Source organism: Urocitellus parryii, chromosome 4, assembly GCF_045843805.1.
Source record: "Urocitellus parryii isolate mUroPar1 chromosome 4, mUroPar1.hap1, whole genome shotgun sequence".
NCBI classification, from domain to species: domain Eukaryota; kingdom Metazoa; phylum Chordata; class Mammalia; order Rodentia; family Sciuridae; genus Urocitellus; species Urocitellus parryii.
The window spans coordinates 43,374,523-43,391,716 of record NC_135534.1 but is presented as its reverse complement, the minus strand read 5'-3'; the positions used below and the strand labels follow the sequence as shown (position 1 = coordinate 43,391,716).

At 41.4% G+C, this 17,194-nt stretch overlaps 1 protein-coding gene across 4 annotated transcripts in view; it reads left to right on the top strand.

Moving 5' to 3' along the window:
* The first annotated feature begins 233 nt into the window (after positions 1–233).
* Positions 234–17,194, top strand: part of Nell1 (neural EGFL like 1) — an 826,302-nt gene continuing 809,341 nt past the window's right edge. For 3 of the 4 annotated variants that reach the window (XM_077797508.1, XM_077797507.1, XM_077797506.1), the window contains exons 1-2: positions 234–288; positions 7,803–7,931. In XM_077797508.1, the coding sequence (XP_077653634.1) occupies positions 234–288; positions 7,803–7,931 (184 nt within the window). Of the gene's footprint in view, positions 289–1,770; positions 1,834–6,546; positions 6,559–7,802; positions 7,932–17,194 lie in introns of all 4 variants that reach the window. The other variant, XM_077797505.1, reaches the window with a different exon arrangement.

The following is a 17,194-nucleotide window of genomic DNA, read 5'->3' as shown; positions in this document are numbered from 1 at the left end:
CCGAGCCCCGCGCCACCACCGCCCACGGTGGGGGGGCCGACTGGGGGCGGGGCGGCCGGGACTGCCATCCCGGGCGCGATCCCCTAGCGCAGCACCCGGCGCTGCCGAGCTACCTCCCCTGCCGCCCGCTAGCAAGTTTGGCGGCTCCGAGCCCGGCGCGTCTCGGGATCTCTAGGTGCATTTGTTTCTTCCTGGCTTCGGTGCGCCCTGCTTGGCGGGGACCCTCGCGAGCAATGCCGATGGATGTGATTTTAGTTTTATGGTTCTGTGTGTGCACTGCCAGGACAGGTAAGCAAGGCTGGGGCGGGTGGAGGGATACGCGGAAAAAGGGGCGCAGCTGCTGTGCCTAGTGTCCACACTGGAGTGGGAGACCTGGAGCCGAGCTCCGCGCTGGTCCGGAGAAGGGTAGAAGGGTGGATTGGTACCTTAGATCTCTCTGCCCGGCTTGGGGTGAAAGGGCAGGAAACCGGACTCAAGGGCTACTAGGCACCCCAGTTGAGTGTCCCCTTCCCGGGGGTCGAGGCAGCGGGTTCTCAGGAGTGAGGGGCGCGGCCGAGCTGTCGCACCCTTTTGCTGTTAGTAGCCCGCTTCTAGGTTCTGGGGAGGCGAAACCCGCAGGAGGGCGGGTCTCACATCCCCGAACTTGAAAGGCGCTGTGGAAACAGCTCTCCTGGAGACCCGCCGGCGAGAAACCGGCAACCGCAGGACTTGCACCCGCAGAGGGAGCGCTTCCAGCCGGCGGGCGCGGCCCGGGCCGGGGAGGGTGAGGCGCAGCTTGGGAAAGGGCTGCGGGGGAGCCCGGGATCCGGCGGATCTCATTTTATCCTTTCCTGACTTTCCCCGGGGAACTCCAGTAGTATTGTCCTCCACCTGCCTCCCTCCCCAAGGGCTGGGCGAACAATTATTTCTGAAATTGGAGCAGTGGAGACAATCCTAGGAGATTTTCTCAAATCAGTTTTCCCTTGATATAATCGAAGGTTGTGGGGTGGGGAGCAACTGGCTGATTGTCTCAAGTCCCCACTTCTTTCTGCCCCCGGAGACGCAGTTGTAAGGACTCTAAGCGCACCGCTTCCTTGCGTTCCCAAGTCCCCTGGGGTTCCGAGACTGGACATAGCCTTCTACTTCGAGAAACTAGTAGCAGATGCTGGGAGACATGGAGTGGGAATGAGGTTGGGGGGTGGTGGTGGAAATTGGTAAAATTAGGGCCTGCGGATTAGGGAGTGTTGGGGATTTTCAGTTCTAAGCCAGCCATCCTCAGTACACGTTGCCCACTGTCTTTGAACCCCAGAGTGGACATGTGGTCATTTCCTCTCCCTTTATCTTCACCCCTTTACCATTCCCATGCCTCTTCTCAGGAAGTATAGCCTCCTTCCCAGGACAGGGAGCAACTTCATTCGGAGAGTGCTGAGGGGTGCTGGCCCCTGGTTGGCTCAAAAGTTCCCTCTACTTGAGCCCCAGGCTCCCCTCTATGGCAAGTAGTCCTTGGAAATACAAGAGTTGGGCATCTAGGAGCTTTGAGCTGGCCCTTACCATCTCCACAGGATTAAGCCGCTTACCTTTGCTTAATTGAAGAGCGTCAAGGAGAGATTTCTCCAGGGACAAAAGAACCATCATGCTTTTCTTTATCGGAGTTTCCCTGACTGCGGAGAGGTCAAGATTGTTTTAAATCTAGAATAGTTGCTTCTTGAATTCAGGCGTTGTTGGGATGGGTTAGCCTTTTACAACCAAGAATGCTCTGGAAGGGACCAGGTCCCAGAAAGATGAGGTTAGGGCAGAGTTTGGGCTCCCCATCAGGGGTATGGAATCTGAGGCTGGTGAGCATCTTACAGAGGAGTGGAAGACAAGGAGACACTAGATGAGGGAGAGGCATCCCATGGGTCAGTTTACACTCTTAAGTGCATATCACCAAGTCATGTGGAATCTGTCTAAATCCTTTGTTCACATCACTCCTTTGAAAAGTTGCCAAAAAGTATGCATACCCAGGAGTGGATTCTGTTTCCAGTGTTCATTGCTTGTGGAGGAAGTCTTTAAGAACATGGTCTTATTCTCCTGCTCAATCCCATTTCCCTTTAAATCTTATACATATTTGGTTGTGAAGGAAGATTCATTCATTCATTTATTTTTTCATTCTTGCTAGGTGCCCAGTAACTTAAGGGAAAATGACTTAGTTCTTCATTACCGAGAACTTACAGATTAGCTGAGAATCTAGATAGAAAATGGAAAGCATTTTGTATTCTATAGTTGATGGGATGGTGGGAGGTGGGGTTAAAGAAGTTTGTATTAAGGAAATACAGAGGAGGGAGTTTGTGAATTAATTCTGGAAAGGTGGTGGTATCAGGGAAGGCTGTACTTGGAAGGTGACATTTGAGAGTTGTATCTTGTAAACTCTGAAGGGATGAAGTGGGAAAGCATCCCTGGCAGAGGGAAAAGCTTGTGCAAGGACTAAGAACATGGGTGGATCTGACCCCACTGGTTGTGGCTCAAGACTGGGAGCTTGGGTTTTCAGTGCCACTTGGTACTGCTTACACACCAGAAGGCACCTATTTCTCCTTCAAAAATTGTCAGAAGAATCAGATATGGGGGGGATTTAATTCATACACTTAGAATTTCTTGTAGCTTAAGGGAGTAGCTTTCTGGGGACAATCTCTTTGATTTTTTCCAGAAATCCCCATTCCCACATCAGACGTCCATCCTCTTCTTTAGGTAGCAGAGGATGGCTGGTGATGAGTTTATCAGGACCCAAACAGCTGCTTGGGAAGTTTATTTGTCAAGTGAGACAATTGTTGTCTGAGCTGTTAACAGTCCTAGATGAAATAAACATGTGGTTCACTTAGTGAGCTGCTCAGATATCACCGCCTTTTAATGGAAATGAATAGATGATATCAGGCACATTTTAATTAAAGCAAGACTGCAGTGCAGAAGCAGTTACATATGAAAAGATCTAATGATAGGTGTCCTAAGGAAGCTGCTTACGCTGCTTTCGTTCAGAGAACTTGTTTTAGGGTGCAAAGTCGAGTTAGTTAAGATAGAAGATGCTGTTCTCCAGTTCTTGTTCTTATTTCTGGGTGAGAATCTGGGATTTCCGGGTAATCATTAATAATGAAAATTTAGAAGCCTACAGTAATAGCAGTAATAGCACACCACGTCCATGAATCTTCTTCAGTGGCCTAGAAGTATAATATGAGCTCAATGATTATTCTGCCACTGATTTCCAGTTTGTTTTGGTCTGCAGGGAAGGGGGTAAAGGAAATACCTGAAACACCAACGCCTTTAGGTGCCTTCTGAATGCCTTTTGCTGCCACCTGCTGGAAAGGAGAGATTTTCTTTTTGAAGCAATTCCCAGGTGTTTCATTAATTATGAATTGAGTAATGGACCAGTGACTATGTGCCCCCAGCCTTCAGTGATCATGTAAAATATCAGCCAACTTGGAACAAGCATAAAGCATATTCTTTGAGAAAAATGCTTTTGGGGTATTAAGAACCGATCAAGTGGTTGTGAAATCCTGCTGGTAAATGAGGTCTTAGAGCATCTTTTCAGCATCATTTTACTCTGCATGGACCAGGGAGACAGCTGCCACCATGGGCAATGAGCCAGATTAGATTTGAAGTGAGCCAGACCCAGGGGATTTGCCTGGGAGCCTAGGTCTTAGACATCAAAGATGGACTAAGTGGGCTTTGGCCTCCAGCACTCCTTGGGCAGGGCTAAGGAGTGACTAACAGCAGCAGGTGTCCTGGCTAAGGTGAAGTTTCTGAATCCCAGCGCCAGGCCTCAAGTGCCTCTGTGACTTTGACATGCTGCCTTCCAGCTTTTTAAAATATCTTTTCCCCAGGAGCTTTTTATCCTGCTTAATTCTAATTCCCAGCTTCAGCCATTTGTAGAGACTTTATGTCAAAAGTCGAAAATTTTAATAGGGTTTCCCTAGGAAAGGGCAGGAACTCCATGCTTGGACAAGAAACAGAAACATTAAAATAAAAAAAAAATTGAATGGAACCAACACTCACACTCCAAAAGGTCTGGAGAGGTCATGTAAATGCTGCCTTATTAATAGGTTTTCTGATTCCCTAGGCAGTGTGCAAAGTGCTATCCCTTACACATCCTGCTATTGGCACTGGGCATTTCCATCCTGAAAGGTAGCAATTAAAGGGAAAGAAGAAAACTATATCCAGAAGCCTAATTGATTTATTTTCTCTTGTTCTGTTTTTATGGGGTGTTTTCACAAAAAAGAGCAAAACAGTTATCAGCTTGGAGAAAGGCCTTATGTAGCTTTTACATTATTTTAATGGAGTTGAGCACCAGGGAAAGTCTGGAAAACTATGTCGTATGAAAGACAGATGAAGCAACCTCAGCTATATACCAACTAGGTGGCAGCCTGAGCTGGAGTGTTCAGGTGTTGTTGGGGGGAGGTATTATTTTTTCCTTTTTTACAAATGAGGAAACTAAGGCTCTGGGAAGTGATTTTTTCCAAGGGCACAGAATTCGTAGGGGGAAGAGATAGGACAGAAACTGGCTATTAGCAAGCCATCCAAAACAACAAGCATTTATTTTAGTTCACATATCTGAGAGTTGGTCTGCTTCTCAAGTCTCCATCCTCTTTGACCTGTGTGGCTGCAGAGCCATGTTCTCATCAAGATTCAGACATACAGGGCTGGGGTTGTGGCTCAGTGGTAGAGCACTTGCCTTGCATATGTGGAGCACTGGGTTCCATCCTCAGCACCACATAAATAAAATAAAGGTATTGTGTCCATCTACAACTAAAAATAATAAAAAAAAGATTCAGAAGTACAAGAAAGTAGTTCCTTCATGCAAGCACATTTAAGCCTCTGCTTGTGTAGTGTCATCAAGATCCCAGTGGCCAAGACAGATTGAATGGCTGGGCTTGAAGTCAAGGGATGGGGAGATTTACTCTCACTAGAAGAAACTGCAAAGTCACACAGCACAGAGGATAGATAGGGGAGGGCCAATAATTCAGTTAACCACAGTCTCTTTTGAAAGTTTCTCTGACCTGTATGCCATCCCGTATTATCATGTTGTCCCCAGATAAGCATATTGCTCTGAGATCATTGCTCCCAAAGCAATGATCATGCACCCACACATTAGATAATTAATCAAGTCCTAAATTAAAAGCCTGTAATATGTCAGGTCTGGTGCAAGGCACTGGAGCAACAGGGATACTTCCTTCCTTTTGTATCCAGCTAAGGGCACATTCCCCAGGCCATTTTCAAAATTCCTGGCCAGAGAAAGACCAGCTTGGAGGTCCTCTGAGATCACTCTTGATTTAATTTCTGCCATATAGGTGTAGAACACTATAGCTCAAACTGAAATATTAGTTCCTTTCCTGTCTTTTCAAGGTGATCACAGAACTGCTAGCATCTGAGCTCACTTGGAGAAAAACATCACAGGTCTCAACCACAGGCTCACGGTGTTGTAACTTGAGATGACAGAAAACTGTCAATCTCAGTTCTGCTTTGCACAGAGTAGGCACTTGTGAACTGAGACTGTGTGTAGGATGAGCAAGAGTGGGCAGGTAGAAACTTCAATTTTCCTTAAACATAAACGTTAAAACCCTCCAATGATATTACAATAATATCCAAACTCCTTGTTGTGGGTGACAGGACCTATGTGATCTGGCCCTTGCCTACCTGTGGTCTTGTTTTCTACCACCGTCCCCTGGCACATTCCGCCACAGCCACACTATTCTTCTCCATTCCTTGAACTCTCCAAATATGTTCCTTGCTTGCATTTGCTGAACTCTACCTGTGAAAAACCTTCCCGGCAGATCTTGCTACTTCTTGTTATTTGGGTTTTAGCTCAAAAGAACCTTCCCTGACCTCCTCATCTAAAGTAGGGCTCCCTGCACAAGTTGCTTTCTATCCCGTTACTCTTTATTTTTTTCTTGGCATTGATATCACCTCAAATTATTATTTTTAAAAATTTATTTATTTCTTGTCTCCCTCCCCCACTAGGAATGCAAGCTTCATGAGGACCTATCCAGTGCCTAGCAATATATATAGTACATAGTAAGTCCTTAGCAGTGCCTCTTTGAAAACATTGTTAATGAATGAGTGCAGAGTCAGTGCAAGTAAGAGTTGTCTTTCGGGGGCTGGGGATGTGGCTCAAGCGGTAGCGTGCTCTCCTGGCATGCGTGTGGCCCGGGTTTGATCCTCAGCACCGCATACAAACAAAGATGTTGTGTTTGCCGACAACTAAAAAATAAATATTAAAAAATCCTCTCTCTCTCTCTCTCTCTCTCTTTAAAAAAAAAGTTGTCTTTGGGTAAACTGATCCCATAACTGGCTGCCTTTCAAAGGAGGAAACTTACACCATCAGTTCGGTAGACCCAGGGAAGCCTGACAAAAACGGAGAGGCCATTATATGTCCTACACTTTCAATTTAACCAATTTTCTGCCTTGGCAATGACAAGTTGCAGCTCCAAAGTCATTTCTGACCAACCTTCTGATGACAGAAGACTGGAGAGCTGTAGCAGTTCCTGCTTCCTAAAATGAAAAGAGGAAGGAGAGGGTAGTTTTCCTTCCCCGAATCTGTAGGTCTTGAGGGGGGTGTGGGAGGGGGGACAGGTGAAGTCGTGATGGCTCGTGATGTTCTGATGAATATTCACTAAGCCTCTGTGGGACAAATTGGGTGCAAGCTCTCTGAATCCTGCCTTGGTGACTGCATTACCATCAGAGGAAAGTTGACAGCTGTTGCTGATTAAAACATTTCCAACTGCGCAATCAGAATTGCACTATTGAGATGCTAAGCGTCGATAGAAACAGCCTTTATGAATGGCTTAAACACAGTCCCTTAGAGTGATCTGTAGCCTTATTAATATATATAATTGGAAATCACTTTGCAATCATGAATGAATCATTCCTCACAATCATTCCCTGGGAGAGACAACCTTGGGGATTCGCCTTTCTCAGACAAGGGAGGAGATTTGGGGCCATGTTTCTTTGCACTTAGATTCTCCAACAAGAGATGTCAGGGTATCTAACTTCCAGAAATCCCCTTGGGTAAAAATATACATCTATTCTTCCAAGGATCCTCCTTTTTGGTCAGTCTCTCTACCACCCCCCCTTTTTTTTTTCCAACAGGGGCAGGGACCCTCTCCATTTCCTTCCTCTTTATTGCAGGTGGTTGGGTCTGGTTAATAGGGCTCACTCTGTGCTAGTGTTTACTGTTGGTGGTTGTATCAGATTTTGCTCTTGCAGCTTCCTTGAAGCAGGAAGATCAGGGTCATAATGCAGTATCTATAGTCTGCAAATCTAAAAAAAGCTTAAAAATCCCCAAATTTCTATATAATTCACCAGCTAGCAAAATCTGTCCTGAGTTGAACTCATTTGGTGGCAAAATTTGAACTAAACTTGTATTAAGCTATTTATAGTTTTTGTGCCAATTAAAGGAAAATATTGTGCTTTCCAATACAAAAATACAGAATTTGATTATGGAATGCCCATTCCAACTTTGCTGAAAGACTTACATAATATTTGTAGTATGTAGTATGTAGGACCTTTCAAACATACGATACATTCTGAATTCCAAAATATATTTAGCCTCAGGGATTTTGGATGGGGGCTTATCCATTTACAGAGGGGAGTGAGGCTGGGAAGAGGTACAAAGAAGCTGCACCATCGGAGGGGTGATAGGACACAATTGCTTTCCTTTGCTTTCTAGGGAGAGGAAGTCTCCAGGAGAGGGAATATCCTTCACTGGCTCCCCTGTGTTCCCTGCCAGTCCCTGCCTCTATGTTTTCTGCTCTATATTTTTGCCTTTTAAGTCATAACAGCTGTTTGTTCCTTTCCAGTGGTGGGCTTTGGTCTGGACCCTGACCTTCAGATGGATTTTATCACCGAACTTGATCTTGTGAATACCACCTTTGGAGTCACGCAGGTGTCTGGACTGCACAATGCTAGCAAAGCATTTTTATTTCAAGGTAAGGGCACTTCCTCCTTTGTATGGGGCAGAGGTCAGAAAGGAGGGCTGATCTGGGAGTGCTCATCTGGTGTGTGAATCGCCTTTGCTATTTTCTGTGTGTAATTGTCCTGAAGAGTATTCAAATAGATATGCAGTGTTCTGAGAGTGGGAGGAGGCACTAGGGGGCGTGGTGGTAAAATATTTGGTTTGGTAGTGAAGTGTTTCTCTGGGGATTTTGGTGGGGATCGAAAGGGGAATTAATTTGCAAAACTCTTGAGAACTGTTGGCCAGTCATGCATTTTTTTTTTCACCCAGGGCATATCTCCAGTTGTCATCTCTGGCTTTACTTATATCTATGTCCATATCACTCATATCATGGATAGACTGTGAGCACAGAGGATGTTTTATGGTTGCATTCTCTTTGGGTGCAGCTTAGTTGGCTCTGCCAGCTATAAACTTGATTACAATTTATTAAATTTTTTTAAGTATTTGAAAAGTCAGTACAGTGTGATTCTTAAAAGCATGGGCTTTGGCACTCTACTGCCGGGGTTCAGCTTCCAGCCCTACTTCTGATTTGCTTTAAGATTTTGGGCAATTACGTAGCTTGATCATGCCTCAGTGTCCTCACCTAAAATAATAGACCCTTGTAATAGCTACCTCATGGGGCTGTTACTAGGATTAAAGGAGATAGTCTATTAAAGTGATTACTACAATTTCTGATACGTAGTAAATGCTTGATAAGCACTAGGAATCATTTTGAAATTCCTTCTACATACTAGGCAATGTGCTAATAGCAGGATTACCAGTTAGAGCAGGTAAGATAGATGCAGCCCCTGCTCTAAGATATAATGAAGGAAACAATCACTGCACAGGTCATTATTGAATCAAAACGCCTATACTTACAATGAAGGTGATAGCTAGGCTGCCAAAAAAGAGTAATAGAGGAAGATTTGATTTAACTGGAGTAGTAGATGGTGGCAGAGAAAGGCTACCTTGAAAAAGTGGCATGTCAGCAGAGACTTGAAAAATGAATAAAAAGCCTGGTATAGTAAGGGGTGGGGCTCAGAACATTCTCGGCAGAGGAAATAATATGTAAGAAGGTCTTAAGGAAGAGACCAAGAGAAAGAGGTCTAGCATGGCTGAATGGTGGCAAGTCATTGCCGAGGAAGTCACAGGCCAGGTTACATTGGATGTTCTGCTGATATGCACAGTTTTGAGTGGACTGATGATTTATGGCCAGTGTGCATTCTGATAGGTAGGAGGCTATGTACTTGTTATTAAGTGTTGTAAATATCACCCCTGCCTGTAGGCCACATTAATGGTTTTGTACTTTACTCTCACAGTGGGGGTGAGGACTTTTAAGTAGAAAAATGAACTGGTCAGATATGGTAGAGAGGTGGATTGGATATTTATCTATGCAAATCCCTGGCAGGGTTCGTTTAACTCGGTCTTTTATGAAGATAACAAAAGGATTTCTTTAGAATAACTGAACCAACATTATGGAACAAGATTTGCATATTCACTGTTAGACAACTTAAGGCTTGTTAATGATATATTGCAAATCTGCATGTATTGTATAATGACGTGTAACAAGACTACAGATATGTTAATTTTCTTGTGAAGAGAGAAGTATTTAAGCTGGGTATGGTTAAGAGAATACAGAGTTGGTTACTTTTCTCTTTGCATTGTACAAGGTCTGTTCTGTCACTGTTGAGTGTTCATGCCATTCTTGATCCTAGTAAGGCTGCTATGAAAATTTGGCTTCAGGAGGGCAGGGGTCTTGCTGATCTAGATAATTCTAGGTTCTCAGAGCCTACTATTGCACATGGAAAGTAGTAAGTGATTAATAAAATTTTTGAAATAAAATTTCCCTGGTCTTGTCTACCTTATAAGAGACTTGCCCCTGCCTATCTATCACTTATACATTTATTCCACAAGTGTAGGGACCCCAGGATGGCCCTCTGCTGTGTCATCTGTGTGTTCTCTAATTTGGCAACTGCTTCTGGGATGTCTGCTACGCTGCAACAACTGGGAGGGATTTTCAGCTTCTTTGTGGGGGGAAAGTAACTTCGCTTTAGAGTTTGGGGAGGCCTTTCCCTATATTCTTATCTCTTGTGATTATACTGGGCCCACCTGGATCATCCAAAATAATTTCCTCATCTCAAGATCTGTAATTTGATCACAACTGCAAGACCCCTTTTATCATATGAAGTGACATATTCACAGGTCGTGGTGATTAGCTCATGGGCATCTTTGGGGGAGCCATTATTTTGCTTACCACAATGTCTGCTCTCTGGTCCCCAAAGTTCCATGTCTTCTCACTTGCAAAATACATTGACTCCATCCCAATACCTTCAAAAGGTTTAATTATTACAGCCTGACTTATTTCACTTAATAAAATGTCCTCCAGCTCTAAATCTAAAATCTCCTCTAATCTCATCAGCTGAAAAAAGTTCCAGATTTCATCATCTAAATAATTTAAGTCAGGTGTGGAACTCATTATGGGAAAAATTCCCCTCCCCTCTTTAGATTGCAAAACTAGAAAATAGCTCATCTGTTTCCAAAAGGCAACGGTAGGACAGGTGTAGAACACCGGTTATAGACATTCCTGTTTCAAAGGGGAGGAAATGGAAAGAAGAAAGGGGTCACCAGGGCCAAGCAATTTTGAAATTCCGTAGTGCAAACTCCACTGTTTCAAGGCTTGGGAATAACTCCTGGTCTTGTGTGCTTGTGGCTTATTCCTCGGAGACATCGTTCCTTTTGCATGACGACAGCATGGGTATGCACTCAGTAGTTTCTTCAGCCTGCTGCCTGCTGACAGAATTTTGGGGGGGTGGGGCGGTTATCAGCTCTCTTTCATTTTGTCCTTTCTCTGCTCCCTTCAGTTCAAGTTGGCTATGTTTCTGTGGATATAAACTTCCCAAGAATGTTTTAAAAAACATAGCTTTATTTTTGAGTGATACACAGTGATTGTGCAAATTTATGGGGTACAACGTTAACAACGTTATATATCAGTATCGTAAACAAGGTGTAAAGAGCAGATCAGGGTTATTGACATAAACATTGCCTCAAATACTTATCATTTCTTTGTTTCAGGAACATTCAAAATCGTCTCTACTAGCTCTTTTGAAATAATTAATTACTGTCAACCCTAGTTATCCTGCTGTGCTGTAGAAAATTAGAGGTTATTTCTCCTCTTAGGCAACCTGAACACATTAACCATCTCTCTCTCCATCCTGCCCTCCCCCATGTTCTTCCCAGGTGCTGAAAACCACTCTTCTATTCTTTATTTCTATGAGATCAACTTTCTCGCTTCTGCACTTAAGGGAGACCACGTGGTATTTGTCTTTCTGTGCCTGACTTATTTCACTTAATAAAATGTCCTCCAGTTTCACCCATGTTGCTTCAGATGACAGAATTTCATTCTTTTATAACGGAATAATATTCCATTGTGTATATGTACTATATTTTCTTTATCCATTCATCTGTTGATGAACACTTAGTGGTTTGGTCAGCTTTTTCACTGCTGTGGCTAAAAGACCTGACAAGAACAATTAGAGGAGGAAAAATTTATTTTGAGGCTCGTGGTTTCAGAGGTCTCAGTTCATAGATAGCGGATACCATTGCTCTGGGCCCAAAGTGAGGCAGAATATCATAACAAAAGACTATGGAGGAAAAGTGGCTCAGGACATGGAACCAGGAGGGAGGGACGGAGGGAGAGAGTAACAGTGAGTGAGGGGCAGGGATTGATCCACTCTCCAGGGACAAAATATATACCCCAAAGACATATCCCTAAGGACCCACCTTCTCCAGCCACACCCTACCAGTCTACAGTTGTTACCGCCCAGTTAATTCCTACCAGGGAATTAATTTGATGATTAGGTTAAAATTCTCATAACCTAATCATTTTTCCTCTAAACTTTCTTGCATTGTTTTACACATGAGTATTTGGGCGGGGGGACACCTAATATCTAAACCATAACACCTAGTTGATTCTGCACCTTGGCTGTTGTGAACAGTGATGCAATAAACATGTGAATGCAGATGTTTCTTTGACATACTGACTCTGTTTCATTTGTGTATATACCTAGTAGAGTGATTGCTGGATCACAGGACAGTTCTATTTCTAGTTTGTTTGCTTTGTTTTTTGGAGATGAGTTTTGCTATGTTGCCCAGGTTAGTCTGGAACTCCTGGGTTTTGAATAATCCTCCTGCCTCAGCCTCTTGAATAAGTGGGACTATAGACATATATCGCTGTGTCAGGCTTATTTCTAGTTTTTTGAGGAACCTCTATAGCATTTCATATAATGGATGTACTGATTTATAGTCTCACCAATACTGTACAAGAGTTCCCTTTTCTTTGCATCCTTGCCTACTTTAGTATTTTTGTCTTTTTTTGACAGCTGTTCTAATGGAGGTGAGATGGATGGTCACTATGATTTTGATTTGCATTTCTCTGATAATTAGTGATGTTGAGAATTTTTCCATAAACTTGCTGGCTATTTATATTTCTTCTCCTCCTCCTTCTCCTCCTTCTGACTGAACCCTGGGCCTCACACGTGCTAGACCACTGAGCTACATCTCAGCTCTTGTTTATCTTCTTTTAAGAAATGTCTGTGTAGGTCATTTGCCCATGTTAAAATCAGATTCTTAAAAAAATTGTTTGAGTTACTTATATATTCTGGACCTCGATTCTTTCCTTGTTAGATAAATATTTCTTCCATTCTTCAGGTCAGTTCTTCAGGGTGATTTTCTTTTTATGCAAAAGCTTTTTAGTTTGAGGTCATCCAATTTTTCAATTTTTATTTTTGTCTCAGGTGCTTTTGGGGTCTTATTCACAAAACCCATGTCTGTTCCAATGCCCCGAAGCATTTTCCTTATCTTTTCTTCTGTTAGTTTCATAGTTTTGAGTCCTTTCATTTAAGTCTGACTGATTTTGGTGAGAGGCCAGGGTCTAGTTTAATTTTTTTTTTTTTGCATACGGATATACAATTTTCTAAGATCATTTATTGAATAAAATTTCTTTTCTCCACTGTATGTTTGTCAAAAATCAACTGACACAGATATGTGGATTTGTTTCTGGCCTCTCTGTTCTGATCCATGGGTTTATGTGTGTTTTTATGCCAGTGCTGTGCAGTTTTGGTTAATATTGCTTCTAGTCTGTTGAACATTCTCAAGAATCTTGCAGGTCTCCTGTCCATTGGACAAGAGGCTCCTCCCCATCTCTGTTTCTGACCACTGTGGAGATGACTGAGGGAATCCAGGAATCACACATTTGATCTTTTCAAAGAGCTCTCGGGTAATTGATTTTTCTGGTGTTTTGGTCATTTCAAGCCACTGGCAACAGATTGTTCAGTTACAGCCCTGGCTTTCTCTTTGGAGAAGGCTCTCCTAACGACTTCCTAATTTTCTTTTCTTTAAATATTTTTAAAGTTGTAGTTGGACACCATACTTATTTTATTTATTTATTTTGGTGCAGTGCTGAGGATTGTGCCTCGCACCTGCTAGGCTCTACCACTGAGCCACAACCCGAGCCCCTAATTTTATTTTCTTTTGCCAGGTGGCCAGGCTGAGAATTTCCCAAATCATTGAGTCCTGATTCCTTTCTGCTTAAACCATTCTTCCTCAATCTCTCTTTTTCTTCTTACATTTGGCTATCAGTAGTAAGAAGAAATCAGGCTACACTTTTAACACTTTGCTCGGGAATCTCTTCAACTGAATGTTTATGTTCATCATTTACAAGGTTTGTTTCTCACCTGTCTGCAGGACAAAATTCAACTAAACTTTCTGCCACTGGGTAGAAAGGATTCCTGTTTTCTGGTTTCCAAGAATGTGTCTCTCATTTCCTTTTAAACTTTCCATGATGGCACTTTTAACACCCATGTTCTGTTAGCAGTCAGTTCACCATGACTTAAATGCTCTTTATGATGATACAGGCTTTTTCCAGCAGGCTCTCCACTTTCTTCTGAGACCTAACTAGCATTGTTGTTAGCAACCCTATTTCTACGGAAGGCATTGTAGCTTATTTCTACCACGTTCTTCAGAAGTTTTCTAGGTTCTGCCTATGACCCAATGTTAAAGCCTCTTCACATTTTTCATGTATTTGTTTTAGCAGTATCCCACTTCCAGGTAGATGAAATTGAAACTTTTCCTATTGCTGCTATAAATAACCAATTGCCACAAATTTGGAAAATTAGAATGAATTTATTATCTTACAGTCCTGGAGGTCATAATTTCAAATGAGCTTTAGGGGGCTAAAACCAATTATCCTGCAGGCTCTACACGATCATTGGTCATTGCCTTCCTTGGGATCCAGAAGCTGCTGCATTCCTTGGCTTGTGGCTGCGTCATTTCTGTGTTTGCTTCTGTGGTCACCTTTCCTTTCTCTGCTTCTCTCATCGTATTATTTTCCCTGACACTGACCTTCTGCCTCCCCTTTTCCCTCATAAGGATCATTGTGATTATATTGGGCTCGAGCAGTTAGTCCAGGGTAACAGCCTCATCTCAAGACTCATAACTTAAATCACATTTGCAATGTCTCTTTTACCATGAATGGCAACGCATTTATAGGTTCTGGAAATTAAAACTTGTATATCTTTGGTGGGTTATTATTCTGGCTTCCCATTGTTGAGAAGAAATATGAACACTATAATGTATCCTGAGTACTTCAATTAAATCTTCCTTCCAGTGCAGTACCATTCAGTAGAAATATATCCTGAGCTGTGACTTTAAGTCTTGCAGGAGCCACATTGAACAAGCAAAAAGGGACCGGTGAAATTAAATGTACATTTTATTTAAAAATATTATCTTAATCAATGGCCAATACAAAAAATTAATAATATTTTATATTTCTTAAATAATATTCAAAATCACTTATATTTTGCACTTCAGACACATCTCAATTTGGATGCTAAATTTTTATCTGCAATAGTTGTTATGCATTTATATTTGGTGTAGTAAAAAAAAAAGCAGGTTCGCCAAATTATTCTGTGCAGACTAAATTAAGTATTAGATCAAAACTTAAGCAGCTTTAGTGAGGTATAATTGATTTACAATAAACTGTGCATATTCCAAGAGTATAATGTGGTAACTTGACATATGAATACACCTGTGAAACCATCCCCACAATCAAGGTAATAAACAGAGTTATCTTCACAAACTTTCCTCTTTAATTCCTTCCATATGTCTCTCCCAACCTCCATTCCCAGGAACTCCTGATCTGCTTTCTGTCACTATAGATCAATTTATGTTTTCTAGACTCATATAAATAGAAACATGCAATATGTACTTTTTTTGGTCTGAATTGTTTCACTTATTGTATATAATTTGAGATTTATACAGGGTGTAGCATATAAAATGCTTTTCTTATAGGAAGTCTATAGTTGGATCTTCCCTTTTTATTTTTAAGTCAATAAGACAATTTTATTCTTTTAACCAAGGTATTTAGACTTTTTACATTAAATATGATTGTTGACATAGTTATATTTAAATTTATCTTCTTGCTATTGGTTTTCTACTTGTCCCATCTATTCTTTTTTCTCTTTCCTTCTTTCTGCCTTCTTTTGAATTAAGTGAATTTTTTTGTGTGTGATTTCCATGTTCTCTCTTTTGTTGGTTTAGTACTTAAAACTTTTTGTTTTGCTATTTTAGTGATTGCTTCAGGGCATATGGCATCTACCTTTAATTCATCATGATCTATTCACATGACATTGTACCACTTTATGTATCAGAATATTTCAGTTGTATATTTTCGTCTTCTTGACCTTTGTCCTTTTGCCACACATTTTACTTTTACTTGTATAATAAACTCCAGGCTACATTGTTATTATTTTTATTTAATTAGTCAATTATCTTTTAAACACATTTACATAATAAGAAAACCTATTATATGTTTATGATTACCCATGTAGTTACTATTTTCTTTTATTCCCTGTGTAAATCTGTATTTCCATCTGGTATTATTCTCATCCTGCCTAAAGGACTTCTTTTAACATTTCGCAGAGTTCAGGCTGGCTGGTGATGTATATTCTTTCAGATATTTTACGTCTGAAAAAGGTCTTTAGCTTTCAATCTTGGAAATATTTTTGCTGAGTACAGAATTAGGAGTTGATGTTTTTTTTCCTTTCATACTTTTAAAGATGGTCTTCTCACATTGTTTCCCACTGAAAATCCGTTGTCTTATTTCTCTTTAGATAATGTAACTATGTTCCCTCTGCTTGCTACTTGTTTATTTATTTTTAAATTTCTTCTAATTAGTTTTTCATGACAGTAGAATGCACTTTGTTACATCATATATGAATGGAGTATAATTTCTTATTCTGCTGGTTGTACATGATGTAAGATCTCATGGTTCGTATGGTTATATAGGTACCTAGGGTAATGTCTGATTCATTCTACTATCCTTCCTACCCCCATACCGACTTACCTGGCTTCACTCCCCTCTACCTAATCTAAAGTAGCTCTGTTCTTCCCTAGGTCCTCCCCGCAACCCATTGTGAATTACGATCTGTATATCAGAGAAAACACTTGGCCTTTGGTTTTTTGGGATTGGCTTATTTCCCTTAGCATGATATTCTCCAGCTCCATCCACTTACCAGCCAATGCCATAATCTCATTCTTCTTTAAGGCTGAGTAATATTACATAGTATATGTATACCACAGTTTCTTTTTTTTTAAGTTGGACATAATACCTTTGTATTTTATTTATTTACTTTTTATGTGGTGTTGAGGATTCAACCCAGGGCCTTGTACATGCTAGGTGAGCATTCTACTGCTGAGCCACAACCCTAACCCATATAAGTTTCTTTATCCATTCATCTGTTGAAGGACCTAACTTGGTTCCATTGTTTAACTATTGTGAGTGAGCTGCTATAAACATTAATGTGGCTGTATCCCTGTAGTATGCTAATTATAAGTCCTTTGGGTATAAACTGAGGAATGAGATAGCTGGGTCAAATGGTGGTTCCATTCCAAGTTTTCTGAGGAATCTCCATAGTGCTTTCCAAAATGGTTGCACCAATTTGCATTCCCACTATCAATTTATGAGTGCACATTTTCCCCTATATCCTTACTAACATTTATTATTGTTTGTATTCTGGATGATTGCCATTCTGACTGGGATGAGATGAAATCTTAGAGGAGTTTTGATTTGCATTTTTCTAATTGCTAGAGATGTTGAACATTTTCCCATATATTTGTTGATTGATTGTTTTTCTGTGAAGTGTCTGTTCAGTTCCTTAGCCCATTTTATTGATTGGGATATATATATATATATATATATAT